General features: G+C 38.7%; 3 protein-coding genes across 3 annotated transcripts in view; 1 reads left to right on the forward strand and 2 right to left on the reverse strand.

The window, feature by feature from the left end:
• Positions 1-2,795: 2,795 nt before the first annotated feature.
• On the reverse strand, positions 2,796-10,549 carry LOC106649597 (N-acetylgalactosamine kinase). The gene is made up of 10 exons (XM_014367066.2): positions 10,066-10,549; positions 8,277-8,430; positions 7,939-8,109; positions 7,354-7,564; positions 6,941-7,049; positions 6,718-6,875; positions 6,498-6,638; positions 6,328-6,436; positions 6,010-6,214; positions 2,796-3,122 (listed from the first exon to the last, which is right to left on the reverse strand). The coding sequence occupies exons 2-10, from the start codon at positions 8,426-8,428 to the stop codon at positions 2,942-2,944; spliced, it is 1,437 nt and encodes a 478-aa protein (XP_014222552.1). The 5' UTR covers positions 8,429-8,430; positions 10,066-10,549; the 3' UTR covers positions 2,796-2,941.
• An 8,287-nt stretch (positions 10,550-18,836) lies between these two features.
• The window catches only part of LOC106649607, a 48,001-nt gene continuing 44,639 nt past the window's right edge, over positions 18,837-22,198 (forward strand). Inside the window, exon 1 of the mRNA XM_023458949.1 lies at positions 18,837-18,874. The gene's annotated coding sequence lies outside the window, so the exon portion shown is untranslated. The remainder of the gene's footprint in view (positions 18,875-22,198) is intronic.
• Positions 20,940-22,191, reverse strand: LOC106649493 (venom allergen 3-like). The gene is made up of 5 exons (XM_023458947.1): positions 22,086-22,191; positions 21,834-22,004; positions 21,651-21,732; positions 21,424-21,559; positions 20,940-21,199 (listed from the first exon to the last, which is right to left on the reverse strand). The coding sequence occupies exons 1-5, from the start codon at positions 22,164-22,166 to the stop codon at positions 21,028-21,030; spliced, it is 642 nt and encodes a 213-aa protein (XP_023314715.1). The 5' UTR covers positions 22,167-22,191; the 3' UTR covers positions 20,940-21,027.

Here is a 22,198-nt window from a genome sequence, read left to right on the forward strand (position 1 = left end):
CACCGAGCGAAGCGAACGAAGGCAACAGATAAAAGGCCAAGTTAAAAATAAGAAGGAAAAAAAAATAATTTTCTCCACAATCTGTGTTCTCTCTTTTTTCCTTCTTCGTATTCTTCGGACCCCGAAAGAAGCGCGAAGAAAACTAAATTAGCTCTCGTTCGTTAATTGGTGACGCGCAAACGTAGAGCAAACTTTGATTGGGACTATATACATAGCTGAAACGCGTAAGTTATCTCGATTGTTTTTCCATTGATGCCGAGCGAATGAGTGTCGAGTTTACAGGTGCAATTTCGCAGATTCGTTCCGCGCGACGCGGCCATCAATTTATTCTCGTAATTCAGCGCTCGTTGAGCTTGTTAATCACTACTTACGTTTTTAACATAATTAAATTGCCGCGGGTAAATACGTGCTTCATTAAAATCTATTTCAGATTTTTTTCTCGAAAAAAAATACTTTTTCAATGCCATAGTTGTACTTTACAGTAGGTGCTATTATTGATTTGAATTCAACTCACAACACAATCAATGCTCGGTATGAAAACTAAAACTTTCGTAAAAGAGTACGAAAAGGCATTCTGTCTAATTAAAATTTTGTCGAGTTAGATTGCTTTTTGTACAGTTTCATGGAAATTCGAGTCACGTTCAAACTGGAGGATAATTGGGTGTTTGGTTAGCGACTTCGACTATCGATTACAATTGAGATTGTCTAAATCAAACGCTATTATCAATTATCCGTAAATAAAATGAAATATAAAATAACTTATCCTCGAGATTTTATTGTGCAGTAACAATTGCCTTAAAAAATCAAAAATAAAGTAACTTCAACCTAAGAGCAGTATTAAATCATGTAGTGCTACCGTGTTCTACCGAAAATATGCCGTACGCCAAAAACAAGCCGTGGTCGAATTCTCGAGTCGCAAAAGAATATAGGGCATATTCCTAAAATAAGGCGTACTTATCAGGCGTACTTAGTAAACAAGATTTAATGTTAATTGAGTCATTACAGTCATGGAAACAAAAACCAATCTTGCAGCATTTTGCAAAGAAAAGTGTATATTAATTTCAATATGCGTATAATAAATGAAGTATATTGTAAATGAATCTAAAGCTTTGTACTCCAATTTTTTAATTTAGAACTTATTTTAATATATGATGAAACTTTAGTAAAATATTTAAAAATTATTTTTTGAGTATGCTCAGTATAAATTTGTATTTATTTATGAAAAGTATTGACGTAAATATGATTTTTTCGACCTTACATATAATAATCTCTGAATGTCATTTCTGGAAAAATAAAAAAAATATGAAAAATGGAAATTTTATCACGAAGACTCATTAAAATTATTTTATCAATAAATTGAAAATTGGAATATTTTCAAGCAACCTTGAACGACATAATCGAAAGTAAATAAGCAAATCATTAAAAAAAGATTGCCTGTGACTATAATATCAATATACGTCATTTCTTATTGTTAACGCTATTTAGCTTCATTGCATCCATTTCATAGTAGCCCGCGACCTTCAATTTACATAATGATGGAAAAAATCTCATTAAATCAAATGACATTCGATTTATACAAGTACTCGGAGGTGTTCCTTAGATCCTCGAGAGTCCCGGAGAAGCTTTAGTACGAGAAGAAATAATAATTGTCCATCAATGTTATCTCAATTGCGGTATGGCTCGATTTTATTTACATAACTTGAATACTTTATTCTAAGAGAAATTTTAGTTTCAAAAATTACCACTCGAGTTTTTGAAAAAATCCAATTTTATTAACACAAAGCTAGCAAAGTATCGTTTGAGGAACATTGAGCATACTCTTGCCAGTCTATATCTGTATACTTTGATCGGTCATATAAGTTCAGATTATCGATTATTGAATGGAAACTGCTGCGAATTCATTGGAAAAGAGCTTCCTATTCAAAAAATATGATTTTTTTATAAGAAATATTGACATGATTCCGGATATATTCATTTTCGATCATTACCTTGATTACCAAAAGAATTAGATTTATGATAATAATAAAGTGAAACCCGTTTTATAGATCGCTTGCTCTTACACTATCCGCAAAGAACTAAATCAAGCTTGTCTGGAGCCTTTGATTAATAAATTAATAATTTAATGAATGTATGTGCATTTCATGACTAAAAACTGTGCATAATTACGCTCTGCACACGGTAAAAAATTCATAAACATTTCACAGTGCATGTACAACATTTCGTTTAGTTGAAATTTTCGGCACAGCGTACCAACGATTTTCAATCTTTCCTCGTTAATTTGCGTCATTTTTTTCGGTATTTTCTTGGGTTAGACTTGGTTGCAGTAAAGTTTATTTCTTTCAGCAATATAAATTCAATTGATAATTGATATTTTTTTTGAATTCTCATAATTTTCAGTACATTTTTCTTTCTCTCAGAGGAAGCTTTGTGATGGATCTCAAATAGACTTTTGTCAATTTTTGTGTCCCGTATATATTTCGACTGTATATTCATAAACTAGATCGAATTTACAACATAACTACTTTTCTTTCATGATAGCTGCCAAAATATTCTATATTCTAAAAAATTAAAAGGAAGCAATTTTAACGGCAGGAATGATAATTTTACATAAATTACACCGTTATTTAATCACTAGAAGCTAAACTACGGGTAGTATGATAGATGCAAGTGATATAGTTGAGTTATCTTGAGAGTATAAGTCTGAGAAAAAGTGACTGCATGTCTATAACGAATATTTTAAATTTCATTTATTAAAGTTAGCTCTTGGTAAAATAATAAATACAAAATTGCTTGTTAAAAGAATGTTAACATTTATTTATGGAAAAATAAGTACTTAACAAAAATAAAGAATTATTGCACACAATATCGTCTATTATTAGTTTACTACAAGTGATTCATATGATCCAAATAAACTTCGTGCAGCATTCCATGATTTATTTTTTTAAACTGGCAATTCACTGTAGTAAATAACAGCTCCTTGTTTTGGTTCAGTTTTAAACAACAAAGTCGACAAGTCAAGCATTTTTGCCTCTTCGTTGTTCTCGTAGAATTTCTTTTTTAACAGCACGAGGAATTCTTCGACTCGGTCGGCCGTTGTTATTGCAACGATGCATCCTCCCCATCTGCACAAAAATGATTATTATGGATGTACTGTATCGATGTTGTTAGCTCAGTAAGTTAATAGGATTGGTAGTTATTTACGAACAAAAAACAAATGAAATAATACAACTAATTTAGTCTGAATGCAAAATATAAAGTATATGTATTATACAGCTCCTTAGGTGTACCACATAAATTGTTTAAAAAAAATACTCGAAAGCTGTGCATGTTCGTTTTGCATAGTATTTAATCGACAATTATTCCACATTATTATTAACGTAAAATTTATCTCTGCAAGATAATTTTGGTAAATCATTATTAATATCACTATGAACCAGCATGATAAACTATACAGTATATCTGTTACTGGCTATTATTGACAAATTATTCATGACGTCAATGTTAATGTTAAATTTTTGTATTAAAAAACTTGTAAAATGTTGCAAAGTGGAAAATTAGATTTGAATAATCGATACTTGCAAATGTGCAAGGCCTCAGATAGTTTTTCTAAATAATCTTACGTATCAGAAAATACTGTTCATTTACGTTGAAGCGAATGACAACAAGGATGAATATTTTAATCGTATTGTTCGTAATTATTTTAATATTCTTAAATTTTGCAAATGTGTATGTAATTTTTCTTTACTTTATTGCATTAAAATAATGATTTAATTTTTAATATTCATTTCTCAATCTATGAAGAACCGAAACTGGGTTTAAAATTAAAATTTTCAGGTGCCTTTTCTGATATTAATATATAATGCGTTTACACCTAATTTCTTGAAATGATGGTTTTTTTCACACTCTAACCTAAAATACGCAATTTTGCCGCTGATTTTAGGCTCTCGTAGGAAAAAATAGTATTATCAACTGGTGCAGATATGGTTTTTTAACAAAACTTATTACAGTACTTGCCTTCGGCTTATACTATAATCCCTCGTTTTGCTAAAAAACCATATGTGCACCCGTTGAGAAATATACTGTAATATATTGTGTACAATCATTGCCAGTAGGGCTGCTGGTTATTCGTACAATATTTACTAATTATATTTATTGCTGAGATGGTATCAGAGTCAGGTCATAATAAAACTTTTTTTCAACGATTCTTTGAAACGTCCTCGGATTTTATTTGTAAAAAGCTAAGTAGAAAAGTATGAGATAATCAAAAAAATATTCTTGAAAATATTTGTTTTCCAAGGCTATGAAAACCGCCTTTCAAGTAATTAAAAGTATGAAAATTTGTTACGGCTTAATTTATCTCGTAACTTTCACTAGAATATTTAAAAAAAATGGAATTTTGCGATGAAAATGGAGTTTGCTCATATTTCTTGTGCAAAGTATTTTTTGAAGGAAGCGATCTTTTTCAACAAATCTTTGATGTTAGCTTATGACCAGCGGTAAGGATCATACAATTCTTCTGGTTCTCATAAAATTGTTTAAAAAATATATAAAGATAGAGCCATTTTTGATACATTTACCATACTAAATTTTATTTCTTAAGTTTTTTTTTTCTCAAAAAATAGTTGTGGTGTCGAAAGAGTACGAAAGCAAAAAACAAAATATACGAATAATGATGGTAAGAGTCGATGAACTTTCGTGTACATAAGACCGCTTGTTATTTAATATGTACCATAACTAGGACTAAGCGAGTACCCGAAAAAACTTTTAGACTAATTTTAGGATTTTTTTGTTCTTTTGCCGTTTTTCATTTCAATGCTTCTATCTCGGTGTAGAAAATCGCAAAGTTTTAAAACGTGATGTGAAATTTTTGTTTTTCATGAAATGCGAGCATAAGAAAAACACGTTTTTAAAATTTGCGATTTTCTATATCGAGATAGAAGAATTTAAACGAAAAATGGCAAAGAACAAACACGTCTTACAATTAGTAAAAAAACATAAAAAAAATATTTTCAGAATTTTTCGAGAACTTTTTTGAAAATCGATTTCCGTTTTTTCAGTTACGGCTTGTGTAAACTATTACCTTTTGGACTCATATACGTATTTTTCTAAGTTTTCACACCCTAGGAACCAGAATTATTGTCTGGGACGAAGATCGGAACAAATTGGGAAATAACAACCGGTCAGACTAAAAGACAACCAGATTAAATTTTGAAATAACTCAGAGAGTATTTTAGGTACGAAGAATCTGAAGTAATCGGCGTTGACAAGTGTCTTTTTATTTTTAGTTATTCGATCATCTTATTTCTACCTGAATTTTTTTAATTTTGATGAAAGAATCGAGGTTCTTTAACAAAAATATATTTTTTAAATACCGATATATTAAGTTTTAATCTTCAGTCTATAAAAAATGAAGTCACGGTTGAGCGGAAGTAGGACTTAATCGAGTGAACCGAGGACAGACACCTTTTTGCATTGATATCTATCGATGATTTCGATGCGGCATGTAATTAATTGGCAGTTTGGAAATAGACTGAATAATGGCAAATTTTGCTTTGTGGCTGAATGAATATTATGACCTGATCGTAACATTTCTCGCAAGTTGCGTAAGCTCGCGATTGGAAGCCAAAGTTTTTCGGTTGCGTGTGCACAAAGTGAAGCTAGCCTGTGAAGTGCATATGTATAGTGTGTGTGGGTTTGTGTATATAACTGCTTACGTATAACGGGCTATTTATGCTTGTTTAACTTTTGAGTTTTCCTGGCTCTGGCCGCGAGCTTTTATTTACCGTCCAGATAATTTAATCAATGCGTTGGACGAGAAAAACTCTCGGCAACTCCCTTTGACTTCGTCCAAAAGTACTGCCTACGCGAGGGCTTGCACGTACTTAAATTAGATTAAATTTTCGACAGTGGGTGGTATACTCGATCGAAAAATCGTTAATTTAAACGAGGAATTATTTTTCACGTTGTACCGTCTCGTCTCTCGTCGTCACTCTTATATTACGTACTCACCCAGCCCCGGTGAGCCTGGCACCCAGCGCGCCGCAGCTCATGGCGTCCTGCACGAGCGCGTCAATCCTTGGATGGCTGCACTCGTACAAACTCCGCAGACTGACGTGGCTGGCCGACATCAGCTTTCCCAGCTGGACCAATCTCTCGGGCCCTTCGAGATCTGTGCGCTCGCACGTCTGACGGAAGGCCGTTACCCGGTCAGCCTCTGTGGAAATCATGTAAGGAAAAAAATAGCAACAAACGCGACGAAATTATTAGCGTACGTGAGCAGCGCGTCGTATGCTCGCTTTTGATTTCGTTTGACGTGGGGAAACTTACCCTGGAAAACGTGCAGCGCTCGTTGCTTCAGTTTCAATTTTTGGTAATTGTACGCGGAATTAGAGGCCTTTATCAGCAATTCTGATTCTGTTCCAAGTATTTGTTCGATCTGGTGGAAATTGAAAAATTCATCAAGAATCCTGGTTTATATGAAAAAACAAAATTTAAACCTCTGTCATAGAGTACGGCTCGTTGTGAAGATCCGTCATGACTATGTCAGCCATTTCCTTTAGACTCTTATTCAACAATTTTTGAACATCGATCAATTTGTTTACAGATTGCCAATCGGCGTTTCGTTTTTTTGCTAATACCTATGGACATAAATAACAGAGGTATTGGAATATAATCATTCAATCCGATCGTTTGGGAAATGAGAAATAAAACGCGCACCTTTGCAGCTAATCGACACTCTAAAACGCGCTGATTGTAATCTGAGGTGGATGCTTTGTTGTGATCTGCTAAGCTGTTGGCTATTACGAAGACGGCGTCTTTCGGTAGCATGACGTCATGACTCCTCAAAGGATTAAATTCGATATGTTTTGCGGATCCTGCATCGTTAATATTGTTGATTAAAAATTATGCAAAAACAAACACGGGAAGCGCAAAAACTGACCTGCTTTTCCGAGAAAAGCTATGGCTTGGTCCATGCCTCCACCTTGAGTGCCTATGTATCTTTCAGCCTTTGCGCTGAGCGTTGCCATGTCTTCTTTAGACATTTTATGCTTTGATTGAAAGGTAAATTAAAAAAGCGCGAGAAGAAATATCTTTTTATGACAAGCATACCATGCCCAGCTACTTTGAGCTAATTAATTAAACTGAAGCTTAACATCTTTGTTACACGCGTAACGAAATCGGATTAAAAAAACACTCTGCTTTGTACACTATTTATCAAAACTCATTGAAAATAATTTTAATAATTAATTCAAACGTATAGTAAAATTATTTCATTCCATTTATAGTCGTAAAATGCCGATCTGTTTCGTTCAATTCAGAGCAAAAAAAGGGGAAAAAATTACAATAATTCACCTGGCTTGCGTGAACTGTAGCTAGCAGGGCGGCAGACACTAGGGCACTGGAGCTCGATAGACCGGCGTTGGGCGGTACGTTTCCCCATACCGCGGCGAGAATGCCCTTAGGTGCTTTTGGTTCTGGCACAACTTCGAGTGCACCCTTGACACCGCAAAGGAAATACTTGTACCATGTTGGACCCAAGCTATGCTCATCCAGCCGGGAATCTCTAATGGATTAGACAAGCTATTAATCTTGCTCATTTGTATTTTGATTACAAAGTATAACTTGTTAACGTTTTTTTTTAAGAAAAAAATTCAAGGAGATGTAGAAGCCAGCAAAAATATCAAAATTTCACTCCATTTTTCTGAAACCCGCCATAGAGCTTTTTGGCAAAATATTCAGTAAAAGTTTCAGAAAACTGGATTGAAATTTTGTTATTTTGGCTGGCTTCTATATATCCCCTTAAATGTAAGAGCTAGTTATCGGTTGAAGTGAATTCTTACGGGTAAAGAGTAATAACAGCTTTTTCAATTTATTAGTTTTTCAATGCCTCAATAGTTTTGATAATGGAAACAAGAAGTTTTTTTTGCGTAAATTTACCTTATCCGTCTAAAACCATCGTGGCAGTAATCTTCATATTTATCATCTACATTGGTTAATTGAATTACATCTTCATCAGTTTTGCAAACAGCGACCAACATGTGCTGCTCGATGGCCATTGGACATACCGAATATCCGCAGTAGTCCACATGCTCACCTATTAAATTGACTCTGGGCAGATCGTCAAACAAATTTTATAAGGATAACGTCAATCATCTATGTAATTTAATTTTACTAATATGATTGCAAGTAACGTGACTGGATTAATTTTTGATCGATTGACTCCCAATCAAATATTAATAAGCTGACTATTATATTCAGATATTTATAATGCTTACCTTCCAGGCACTTGTACGAAAAATGCAGGGGTTCGATGAAAGCGTGATTTGAAATACGCAGCCAAAGTGCCTAATTTTGTTTTTATTTTTTCATCGGCCTTTTGAATTGAAATTTCATCGTTTATTTTTACTATATCTTGATCTTCTGACATGACTGAAAACCATGTATGATTTTATTAATTGATAAGGAATTTCATTTGTATGAAATAATGTCATATAAATGACAGCAGATGAGTTGCGTTTTTTTTATTTATTTTGCACGTGCTTCAAAATCAACATTTATTAGATTGACCTACTTCGTTGTATTTGTATTTTAATCATCACAGAATTGTTTTATTTCTCTTTACGCATTTCGTAGCGATATAACTCTGCGTATTACAGAATGAATAAATATCGCAGATCTCATTTCTGCAAAAATATCTTGAATCTGTCCTTTAATCAAACTTATCCTATATAATTAAAATTCCCCTTTTTGACATTCGTATTTTATTAAACTCACTGATTAGCCCTCGTAAAGTTCAAAAGGTTACTCGGAAGTGTTACCGAAATGATGCATTACTTATGCACGAATAAGATTGTTCATTTAGTTGGGATCATAATATTGACTCAAGATATAAAAATAAGAATTTTCACGAGGAAGTTACCAATTTTAAATAACTTTAGTAAACGACATGAAAGTTTTAGACGTAGTGTTCGCAGCTGGCTAATCAAACTTTTTTCTTTACAATATTTATTTCTATATTCTTATCAACCTCGGCAAAAAGCATATCGTGCACAAAGGAGGATATTTAAATTACTGAGTATAAGTAATGAAGTTCTTAAGAACTTTCTTTCGTTTACTGAAAAAAATTGAATCAATAGTATAGAGTTTCGTCGAGCTGTTATTATCAAGTCGATTTGATCAATTGGAAAGGTATTGTACCTCTCCTATCCTATTTCCAGAATTAGATTCTCTTCTTCTGGAATCGATCTCTCATCATATTCATTATTAAGAAAAATGTTTTATTCATAGGGCAAATATTAGCCCGGGCGAATCATGATATTGATTAATCAAAGTTTTATTTTTACATCTAAAAAGGTAGAAAAAATACTTCATTGGCATTTTATATTACTTAAAAAACGTTCGAACTTTCCATAAATAAAAAAATCTACTGTACATAAAACTTGTCCGACGAAGTTAGTAAACATTTCGAAAATGGATTGCTTTTACGCTAATAAAATGTAAACCTCAAGCGATAAACTATTTAAAAAATTAAAATATTGTAAAAATATCTCGATGTTTATTACCTTGCCTTTTTTTGGCCATGCATACACTTCAAATTTAAATTCAAAATTATCGTCTTACTTGAGAATTGAGTAACATTCAGAGATTACTAATAGCTTGTAATTATCAGTTTATTTATTTTCACTGTAACGCGATTCCAAGTCGTATTATTTGACCAACAAAGTGAAAACATACACAAAGACTCCATTTTGTAAGATCGCATTTAATGAGGTTTAACGATCGGTTATATATAAAAAAAAAAAAAAAAATAACCGCAAGGTGATGATACGCAAGCATAAAACATTTACTCAATGGGAAAACGATTGAAGTCCTTGTGAAACGTATCAAGAGATTAACCGAATTTCCTACATAGCTGAGACGTTGGGAAACTATCTCTGTTTATTAAATATTTACTAAATTTTTATAAGCATCTTATTTAAAAATAAATATTTGTAAATGTGATTTGAAAAAGCAACGCGTACAATAATTGAATGAAAAAAAATCACAGTAAAAAAATATAAATACCTTATCGCAGGAATGAACTAATAATTCAACAGCTGCGGTGAAAATGAATTCACTATATGTAAAGACCTCGCAGCGTGTAGTGCGAATATATCGAATTTTTTGAATAACCACGTGTGAAGCTACGCGAGTACGTGTGTACGCGATCCAGGCTCATGCACACATTCTTGATTATACACTTTGTAAACAGTGTATACGGCGTATACACAGCAGCAGCAGCAGCAGCAGCAGTAGCAGGCTCAAGCCGAATCAGCTGATCTTGCACGCGATTTCTTATTGCATTTGCACAGCTTCAGTGTGAGCGACGCGCACTGCGAAGAGACCGACCGACTCGTTCCCTAAGTATCCACTGACACATTTTTTAATCGACGAGCTCGCGCCGCGAACGACTCACAATCATTTCTTCGTACGTTTTGTTATCGCACCATTGTTTGTTCGCTTCTACTTTATTTTTTAACGTTCTGCCTCTCGGTGCGCTGAATATTTATGCCGCCGACACAACACAACACAACTGACGCTACTACGTGCCGCATTGATAAAGTCGCGCATCACTGAGCGAGACGTGGGGTCGATAGGTAGTGCAGTTGGTTGCTTTAGCAGATTCTGGTATACGAAATTATTTTAACTTTTCTTTATAAATCGAAGCTGACCAAAGGTTGTACGCTTGTTATAGGGTTCAAATGATCGCAATAAAGTGATATCAATTGAATTATTTTTACTATAACAATTTCTGGTGAAGTTTCATAGATTTATTTATCTTCAATCGTACATTATGAAAGAAAGATTCCTACATATTTCTGAACGTCAAAATTTTTTTCGTATAACATTGATAAACTTCCAGTCAAAGGCAATTCAAAATTTTATTTCGGCAACTCATTATTACTCTACTTAGTTTTTTCCAGCAAGAGTTTCTGAAGAACCATGTGAATTTTCTTCAAGTTGCTCTAGCAGCAATCGATAAATAAATAACGCACTTTATATCGACCGATCATAAGTAAAAGTTTTTCGGATAACTACGCGCTCTTTATTACCGACTGTTGGTTTTATAATCACCTTCATTTACAAGTACGTAGTTCACATATGATCAGCCCTTTATGGACATGGTGCCGTGTGATTTTGAAATAACAGTATGTAGATACGTCGGCAGGAAATTTAGTTCAGCGAAACTGTACTAGGCGTCACTTTAGGTCTTTGAACAAAATGTTGGAGCTTTGAGGGTTGCTTGTCGAAATAGTTTAATTTTCTTGGAGTTTAAGGCAAAAACGAACAAATATTTTTGCGGTATATTAATTAATACAGTAGTAAAAAAGGCACAAATTATAAACAATCAGGATAATTATCTGTTTTCATTTAGAAGTTTTTCAATAGTTAAATGTTCTCGTTGTTAACATGCCGGCTAGACGCTATTATACTTCTTGATATCTGCCATTGATTATAAATTACAAAACGCCTAGTATCTTTCTGTGAAAAAAACAAATTTTTTTATCCGCAAACTGTAACGAATCGGATTTATTTCTCGTAACATCCCTAAAAAAAAAGAAGAAAAAAAGCTGGCTCACGCTTTAATTCGCATTAGCTTTCTCATAAACTCATCAGTTATATATCTATGGCCAGGCGTATATGGATATAAGCGCGTGTTGTGCTACGTGTACGCCGGATTGCGCTGCGAGATAAACCGGCTCTCCCGGGCTAATATACATCGGCTGGCGGCGCACACTGATCCAGGGCATTTTCCAGTCGACTTGGCTTCATATTGCTCTGGTATGGACTTATGCCCCTCTCGCGCGCTCTGTCTGTGTCTCGTAGTTGATGTTGTTGTACACAACGACACCCTCGTCTTCGATATACGAAGTAAATATAACAATCGTTGGGGCTTGTGTGTACTTGGCAAATCGATAATTTTCACTGGTGCTGCTGCTACATCACGAGCTTTGATTGTCGCACGCGGCAATGTCCCTCAAAGTCGGGAATCCGAGTCCAAATGCGCGCCTCGAAAAAAAATGAATTACATATTTATATCGTTGTCTGTTTGCGAAATACATATAATAGCATATATCTCACTCACCCTCTGCTCCCGCAATGTAAACGATCGTCGTCGTAGTTCACTTACACTGCGAACTTTTAACTCGCATATTGTGGGCACGAGCACCACATGCTAGCTCATGTCCGGTCGCGAGTGTGCATGGTGCGCGTCCTGCGCTATCCACCACGCAGCTCTCATCCCTTTTTTGCCACTGCTGCTGCTGCTGATTCTTCTCGCTCTTTTTCTTCGTCTTTCTCTCTTTTTCTGCAGCGGTATATACGGGGGGAGGCGAGATTTATGAAAGCTTTTTTCGACCGGTCTTTCTTTTACTTCTACCGTACGCGTGGGTGTTTGTGTGTGTTGCGAGTGCTGTACACACATATAAATACATACGTACGTAGGCTATGCGTACGTTATACACAGCGAGGCGATAATTCATAAAGCTCGGGCAAAAATCGGCCCGCAAAAGCGGAAGGACAGCACTTCGCCGCGGAAACGAGCATAAATTGAATCCTGCATCGTCCGCGCGCGCGCGCACAGCGCAGTACACACACACGCGCGCGCCCTTTTAAATCGGCAGTCGTCATCACCCTTCTTTTCTTATTTCTCTCTCTCGCTCTCTCTTTTTTTTATCTATCTCTCGCTCGCTGCTATACTGTTTTGTACGTTGGCGGCTACACTAGCCATTAACGCGACGGAAAACGTCAATAAGTTGGAAGGCGTATCTAACGTCCTGCAAAACTTATTGATATTATACCGATCCCCGACGTTATAATTGATCATCTTTCTTTCTGCTCCACCCATAGCATTTTCATCGAAGTACTATATGCGAAAAAAAGAGACCGAGTAGTGGGCATGATTAGCTCTCGACGCATCGTGCTAATTTTTGTGCATTCGTGAAATGCAACACAGGAGCACGGCTCCTGAAACGAAAAGGATTATAAACTATTCCTCGAGCTATTCGCCCTTCGCACAAGTTGGAAATTGATCACCGGTAAAATTCCGAAACAACATTGCCAACACGAATGTAACACGGTATATGTGCTAGTGCACGTATAAGTATTCAAAAGTATTCTGCTGCTGCGCATAGCTTTAATAAAATTTCATTGCAGCTCGCTCGCTCGGCACATGTGCAGCTTCGCGCAGTCATCGGTCGCGAGCTGCTATATAACCGCTGCTGCTGCAGTTGAAACTATCCAAAGCTCGCGTGTTACTGGCAGGTATACGATAGCAGGTACGATTCGTTTCTCGGGTTCTCCTCGTCGATATGCGCGCTCAGAGAAAAGAAGAAGAAAGAATATAAAAAAAAAGTTAACAACAGCGGTAGTAGTAGTAGTAGTAGTAGTGGCTGGTGCTGCTCGCAGCTGCACAACCGGTGTTCGCCACGTTGTCATGGCATTTCGTTTGTTGGAATTTCACGTATATAGCTTCGCTCGCTCGCGTGGAGATATATAGCTTACATATTATGCGCTGCGAGCTGCGAGCGCGCGACAAAAGAAACGTATTTGACCTTTGCTACCTATATATGCGCTGCCGTACTACAGAGCAAAGGTGTGCGCGCGATGTACATGTATGCTGTAACCATCAGTCGTGCAAATTCCACGCCTGCAGCAGCAGCAGCAGCAACAGCAGCAGCGCCAAGAAAGTATTTATTGGTATCATGTGTCACGAGCTTGGCTGCAGCGCACTAGTCCACGCGCACACTGCAACAGCAGCAACAGCAGCCAGCTCGGAGCTTATACATACTAGCGCGCATACATACATGCATACGTACACACGAGCTATCTCGCGGACGAGGAGCTGCGCTAAGTCGGCTGCTTAATTTATCGCCGTCGTATATATGAATTCCCGATGAAAGTATAAGAAGAAGAGGATAAGGAGGAAAAAAAAGGTAGCGCACGAGTGCAAAATTTTCTTCGCTCTCGTCGCGTTGCAATATTTGCACGCTCAAAGTGTACGTAATACACGTGTGTATAGAGCAGCAGGCGAGGAATGTCAAGCGTATAGCAGTAGTGGTGCTGGTAGTATAGTAGTTTAGCGGTGTAGCTATAGCGGAGAGAAACTTGCTAATACACGAATCTCCATGAAGGAATTACACAGCGGCTCGGAGACATGGAATATAACGGGCGCAACAACAGCAGCAGCAGCAGCAGAAGCTTTGGTGTCAGAGGCATACACACACACAGGACTATACGGAGTTTCGCGTAACTTAAGAGAGAGAAATCCCCAAGTTACTGACGTACACAGTACCGCTGTACTTGGAATTCGATACGCCTCGCAAGCTTGATGCGCTCCAGCTCCAAGCTCTGCTCCGCTGCCACGAGTAGGAGCTAGCTACAAGGTTCGCGCGTAAAGGAATAGTAGTATATAGCGTATACGGGACAGCCGAGGGACGGAGGCGGGGGTGGCGGCTTTAAAGCGCTACACGCTGCTTTATGACCATCGCCGCGGTGCTGCTGCTTACAGTCCGAGTAGTATAGTCGCTAGTCGTAGTAGCCGAGCTGTAATAGCATAGGTTCGTACACACACTGCTGTGCCGCAGCAGCAGTATACAGCTCGCAAGGTGATACGTCAACGTCATACAACGGCGAGCTCTATAAATCCCACCCGCCTTATACTGCGTATACACCATAGACTCGTGCGGGCGTGCGGCCGAGCATATAGCACCCTTAAAAGCCCAGCGCGCGAGCGCATACACATACGCAAGAACCACCACCAACCACCTCCGCTTTCCGCTTTCTAATCCAGTTTGTTCGTGCGGGGCCACTACTACTACTACTACTGCTGCTACTGCTACTACTTGGAGCGCGCGAATTTATGGCTATTATGCGACTTGAGACTACTACTGCTACTCCCGCGTACAAAATGTATTATTGTATGTATGCGCGTGTAAGGTCGGTGTATAGCACGTATAAGTACGCGTAGCAAAGTGTCGGCAAGTATATATATATGTGAGCGCATTGTGGGTGTGGGTGCGTGGCTATGGTTGCAGGGGACCATGGGCTCTCGCTCTTCTCTCTCTCTGCGAGAGGAGGCTTGTTGTGGTTTTCTAGAACGCGTGTTAAGCTACGAGAAATTGTTGGAATTATTTCACCGAGACTCTATTTTGTCCTCCGGTGTATATACGCGCATACGATGTATGAAATTGTTATATTACGTTCGGCTAGGCTACGAAGAGAGACGTGCTAAATTCTAAAAAGGACACTTGCATACGTTTAACTCTGAGTATGTATATGCAAGCGCGAAATAAAAATTATACGCACGCATCGAGACTCGGTCGAAAATGATCGTTTGGGAATCGGTTAATGGCCAATCGAGTTGCGACGGTTCTGTGCCTTGATATAAATATATACGATTCCGAGTGCGGGTGTATTGTAACAGTTGGCCGATGGGCAGTCGAACGAGCTGCTGCTGCTGCGGCTGGCGTTTCTGTTGGGGAAGTAGCAGCTCTATATATAAACGATGATAGCAGCAGTAACATCGAATTATTACTCGGCCAACAAGCTCGTACAAACGCGGTGTAGCGATCTGCTGCAGCATCCATCTATGCGCAAACTCGTACGTAGTGTGTGTGTGTGTGTAGATGAATGCGAGGACTATATTGCGCGAGCCACTTTAACGCCTATGTATATAGATAGATACGCAGAGCTGCCGCGTAAAGTGACCGCGAGCAATAATGGCATAACTGCCTCTGTCTATATATTACGCGCACATTATTATTGTAACGCGTCGTTGATGTGTACATTGACGAACGACGTGCGCACACCTATATATCGACCAAAAGAGGTATATAAAATCTATACAGTCGCCAGAATCACTCGCAGCTTCGTATCACGGTTTATAATACGAGTGCGAACAGACACACACACACACATCCACGCAAAATGTATGTGCGCGAGGCATAAAGTTCAATTTGTTTCCTCGCGCGTTCTACAAACGCGCATATAATATTTTCCCCTTTTGTGAAATTGATAATTCGTGTATGTTATATAGTTTCTCGCGTCCTTGCTCAGCAACAGCTACAGCAGTGGTATATATGCGTGCCAGGATATATACATTCTTAAGAGAGGAGGTGGAGAGAGAGAGAGAAAGAAAGAGGAAGAGAAGAAAAAGGAGCAGCAGCAGCAACGAACGACGCGAACGATGACGAGTATACACGCGCGCGCGCGTGCACGGGGCGAATGTAACAACGACGTCGAGTGAATATTATTTCTGTCCCGGGAGTCTTAAAGCTTTTTAGTATGCAAACAGACGCTTCTCTCTCACACGTACACACACATACACACAGTCAGTCTTTTTCGCCGTAATAGCAGCGTATATGTATACTGTACGCGCGAGGACTTTATATACATGTATATCTGCTGCTCCTGTGCAGTGGATGTACGTATGTATATTTCGTATACGTGCATTGCAGCATTTCCTTATTATATTCCTTCTTCGCGTATTATACTACTACTGCCAGCTAGACGCCAGCAGTAGTAGTAGTAGTAGTAGTTGTAATGTACACACTGCAGTGCACGCACACATACAGAAGCAACGGCGGCGCGACCGTGTCTACTTACATTTAATACATGTTAGCCATTTTCCTTTTCTTTCTCTCTCTCTCTGACTTGCCACTTTTCTTATTCTATATACTCTACCTCCGCCCGACATTTTTTCTTTTCTTTTCTTTTAATACCTGCTAGCTACTATCCGACTACGTACTATTACTACTTAGATAGCTGCTGCTACTACTACTACTACTACTACTACTACTACTACTACTACTACTACTACTACGAGGTAGTTTCAAGTGTACAATCCTAAGTTGGCGCAGTAGCTACGCTCGGCATTTTAAATTTATTCCTTTTTTTCTCCGTTGTCGAGCTTTAAACTCTATGTACAATAATATTGTGAGATTTCCAGCGCTGAAATTTTTATATCTCGAACGTTGATCGACCTACTCGCGATTGCTAATTTAATTAGTTTTGACATTATAGTTTGCAGTCGGTCGCGAGTTCTTTTATAATAAAGCTTCGATGCGTCGATCGCTCGTGCTTGCGTCGCAATTTGTTTCAAAAAGAGAAAAATAATTTCTCTACGCGTGGGATTACAATCGGAATTGAAAAATTGTTGAAAAATGTTTCATTCACTCGCGGCGACACGAGCATAAAAAGACGTTATATCGTAAAAAAGAAGACGAAGCAGCAGCAGCTGAAGAAGAAAAGAAGAAACTCGAAGCTACACGCATACGTATATGAGCAATTCTCTAAATGAAACGCATTTTTGGAGGTAGAATCGCGGCAAATTTTTTTTTCAACCTACGCGGATACGGACCCCCGGGAAATGTTTTTGGGGGTCCTAGGAACATGTAACCACGTAGGAACCATTGAAATTTCAATAGTGCTTACTTTTATAGCTATTTTTGTGATTTAGAGGACGAAAAATCATGTTTTCTCGTAAATGCGGCTAGTTACTCGATTTCCAAGTCGTTGAAAAAGTATCAAGACTCATCTAAAAAAAATAACTGGCTACTGTGTTCGATAGGAAATTTTCTCAGCTTTACAATTGTGGTATCAGATTTTCCGATAAGTCACACATTCACCTAGAAAATCGCCATCAAACGTGCAAAGCTAAATATCTCGAAAAACTCGGTACGGAAAAAGGGATCTTTGATGTCTATTTTTTATTTTTCCTGTTGAAAATGAGATTTTTTGGAAAATCTGACGTCACCATGAGAAAGCTGAGGAAATTTCCTATCGCAATCATATATTCATTTATTTTTTCAGTGGAATTTACGAGTTAGTTTTGATTGTACCGAGCCGAAAACCTCGCGACCGCGCTGAATCAGCTCGGAAACAAAAAACAGCGAACAACGTGAAAGAAATTCCCATGTGTAACATTGTAATTCGACTAAAAAAATAAATGAAGATATGCTTTCGATAGAACATTTCCTCAGCTTTCTCATGGGGTAGTCAGATTTTTCGATAAATTTCATTTTCACAAGGAAAAATCAACAATTATCCAAAAAGTTCACTTTTTCCGTACTGAATTTTTCGACATATTTAGCCCTCAATGTGTGATGGCGATTTTCGAGGTAAAAATTGGATATTTCGGAAAATCGAATAGTACCATCGGAAAGCTGAGGAAATTTCCTATCGATTACAGTAGTCAGTTAAATTTTTCAGATGAGTTTTGATACTTTTTCAACGACTTGGAAATCGAGTAACTAGCAGCATTTACGAGAAAACATGATTTTTCGTCCTCTAAATCACAAAAATAGCTATAAAAGTAAGCACTATTGAAATTTCAATGGTTCCTACGTGGTTACATGTTTCTAGGACCCCCAAAAACATTTCCCGGGGGTCCGTATCCGCGCAGGTTGAAAAAAAAATTTGCCGCGATTCTACCTCCAAAAATGCGTTTCGTTTAGAGAATTGCTCATATAGCTCGCGCAAGGTCTTTACACGGAGAGAGAAGGCGTCGAGCTGCAGCAGCAGCAGCTCCGACGAGCAAGTAGTAATGCTACGGAGCCCTTGTAAAATAGCAGTAGAAGCAGCAGTACTAGTAGTAGTAGAAGGGAGAAAAGGACGACGAGCAAACGGGTCAATGCGCGCTTGTGTGTGCATGTGCGTGCGTGTGTATTAGTGTGTGTGAGTGTGTCGGAGGAAGAAGAAAAGGTGCCCTGCGAAAGAGGCGGACGGGCGGGAGGAGGAGGAGGAGGAGGTGGAGGAAGACGACACTTGCCCCGCGGTCGTCAGGAGCAACGCCGAGCAACAGTCCTGCCGACACGGAGAGAGAAAGAGAGGAGTAGGGGAATTATAGTCGTATATATTCGTGTGTGCGTGTGTATACACTTTGGAGGGAGCACGCCCTAGCCGGCGTATAGCAGTGTTGCGCTCGGTACTATGTGTATAATAGTACTCTCGTGCTTCGCGCCTCGCAACCCGCCGCGGATGCATGCCATGCTACTTGCATGTTTGTGCTATCTGCGTATGGGTGTGTGTGCAGAGGGACGAGCTGCTCTCTGTACGACCTCGGCGCTTGCAGTTGTAGTTGCCCTCGCTGCTGCTGTTGCTGCTTTACTCGTGTACGCTTCGTTCCGTTTTTCGACATATATGACCCAGCGAGCGATGTCATTTTTCCAATGATTTTTTTTTGTCCTTGATGTACGTATAAATATGTATGAAATGTTTTCTCTTTTCGCCGAAAAAATGCACATTTTTATGCGGAGTATAATCTCTTTCGACGAATTTTGCACGACGATGCGATATCGAAATGGTAGCAGTAGCAGTAGTATAACACAGTAGTAGTATCAGGCGATGGCTCTGTGTGCAGCACTGAAAAATTATATTTATACCGTGATATGCATGTAAAAGCACCGAGCGAACTCGAGTTGTTGTCCCTTATGGAATCTGACATTTACGTTGTGTACTTGTGTCGTCGCTATCTGCGAGAGAAAAATTTCCACGCGCACGGAAAACAACTGAATATACTCAGGCAGCGCGCCCGACACTTTTGTAAATGCCATACTGTATAATATAGGCACACGCGCGCGCGCGAAACGAGTGGAGCCCTGTGTTTTATTTTCGGAATAATAATTTAGTCGCGGCGGGTCTGTTTCAGTCATTTTTACTTGTTTCCCATTTTTGTCTTTCTACTTTTTATTTACATTTTTTTCGTGGCATTTTTGTTCGCTACCCCCTTCCCGTCCAAAATAAGAGGGAGTGAGAGAATCACATGAAACTCGCTCGAGTATACCAATTTCTCCGGTGCTTTTTTGCCGCGCGCGCGAAAAAGCCGAGATAATGATATATAAATACAGAGTGCCTTTCGATAGGAAAACAATTTACAAATCCAACGTTAGACATTGTCTTGTATAGAGAAAAAATCGGGGAAAAAATCAGAAAAGAAAAGCCCGAGCTCGAGTAGAGAGGAGGCAGACACGAAGGAAACTGCCATGTACCGAGGTGTCTGTGCTCGCGTAAACGCCGCAACAAACGTGTCGCACGCGATCTATCTATCTCGCTTTCTCTCTCTCTCTCTCTTTCTCACTATCTGGCTCGCAGCCTATCGCGATAAATTGAAATTTCCCGCGGTTCTTTTGTCATGCAAAAGACGGTTCGGAAGGGAGGAGGAGAAGGAGGGGTCGGGGGGAAAGAAGATTCTCACTCGCCTTGAGGCCGTATACGAGGCGCATCTTGCGAAATTAAATAGTTACGACCCTTTTAGGAGCTGCCACGCAGATTCGCGCCTTGGCTCAGTCTCTCTCTCTCTCTTTTTCTTTTTTCGCAGCTTCTTCTTCTTCTTTCTCACCTCCTCTACTTTTTTTCCTCCTTACTTTGGCTGAGCTTTTTAAAGGTCTTACCTCAGCGAGCAACCCCTTGGGTTTTATTAAAAGGGTGAAGAGAAGAAGTAGAAAAAGACGAGCGCGAAAGAGCAGCAGCAGCGGCAGTAGCAACGAGCTGCTTTTAATATCAAGCCTTGATTCGTCGGGATTAGAAAGTTTTCGGCTGCGCGAGAGTGAGACTCCTCTGGCCGTACTCTTTTTTCTTCCTTCTTTTTTTTTTCTCTGTAACTTCGCTACCGCGTGAAACTTAATTACGCTGGTTTAACAAGGGAATCGTTTTGACATTTAATTCGTCGTTATCGTTTGATTACAGAAGGAGAGCAAAGCCTCTACGACTCCGTGCCTGGTTGCTTCTCTCTCTCTCTCTCTCTTTCTCTCTGTCCTCGAAAAAGGTGTTATTTTTGCGCTTCGGGGAAGTTAATTGAATTTCTTTTTTATTTCAAACGGACCTGCTGATGAGCTAGATTAACTTTTCAAGTGGTTTATTTTAATTTAACGCTCGTGCACAGCTCGTATTTGCGGATGGATATTGCCATTTTATTATTTTCCTTTTGCTTTCTTTCTTTTTCGTACAAAATGGATGTAAAAAAAATTGTTAGTTACCCGTGAAATCTTATTTATGACTTTTATAAACGGGAAAATTTCTTGTATTACCAGCCGGGCCGTAATTACACACCAGGTACAACTTCTTGTAACCTTTTTCTTGATATCTCGTAACACCACATCCTATTTTATTCGTCTCGGCCCAAACGAGTTGCGAATAGTGTCCGTACTTCGGGTTGTGCCTGGAATAATGATATTCATTATATAAACGATATAAACACATAAAAGATGCGTAAAAATTCCGCAAGGTAATCATTTGGTACTCGTGCACTTTCATTTGTATAGCACGAGGAAAATACGTGTAATAATTGAACGCGAAACGAAAGTTTTTTAGTCAATTAAAATTATCTTCATTTTGCGTTCAAATTATCACGCGTATTTTCCTCGTGTATGAACGATAAGATACCTGTAATTCTGGACATTTCTCTTATCGAAGTATTTGACCTCGTCGTACCACCTACGCACGGCCTGCTCGAGTTTGAGGCTCTTCACGTTGCCCGTGGTCGCCTCCAGGCCCAAATTCTGACCGAAACTGTAGCGACCTTGAGAAACAACATCGGGCATTTTAATGACCATATAGATATAAATTATTATGCACCTTTCGTACATTAATATACACGGAGTTTATCTTACCGACGTGGTTGCAAGGATCGTGCTCGAAAAGGCAGCCGTTGGCCCACTGCTGCGCAGCTGCCTCCAACTCTGTATCCCATTCCTGTGCACAAAGTTCGCGTTATACACAGAAAAATTTCATCGTCGATCGCGCGATATTATGTAAGATGTATAGAGAGGATAATATAAAACCGATGTATCTACCAAAAGCCTCATGTTGACTGCTCGCGGCTGGGGCCCGGGACTTCCTGCTTTTTCTAATCCCTTAGCCACTCGATACCTCAGGGCATTGTGCTGTCTCAAGATTCTCTTCTTCTCGTCGAACGTTAAGCCGGCATTGATTAAATTTGGACATTTGTTATGCGGTCGTTTTTGCTACGCAAATCATAAAATAACCATCGCCCGATAAATTGGTTTGTTATATACAAAATATGAACGTATTAAAAAACAATATACCTTGAAGTGACATTTTTTTTGTGCCTCGACGAAAGAGCACGCCGCAACGATAAAGACAAGAATCAAACAAAATTTACCCATGACGATGAAAAAGGAAGACGTTTTCTTCTGCG

Source organism: Trichogramma pretiosum, unplaced genomic scaffold (genome assembly GCF_000599845.2).
Source record: "Trichogramma pretiosum strain Unisexual culture from Peru unplaced genomic scaffold, Tpre_2.0 scaffold37, whole genome shotgun sequence".
Lineage (NCBI taxonomy): Eukaryota > Metazoa > Arthropoda > Insecta > Hymenoptera > Trichogrammatidae > Trichogramma > Trichogramma pretiosum.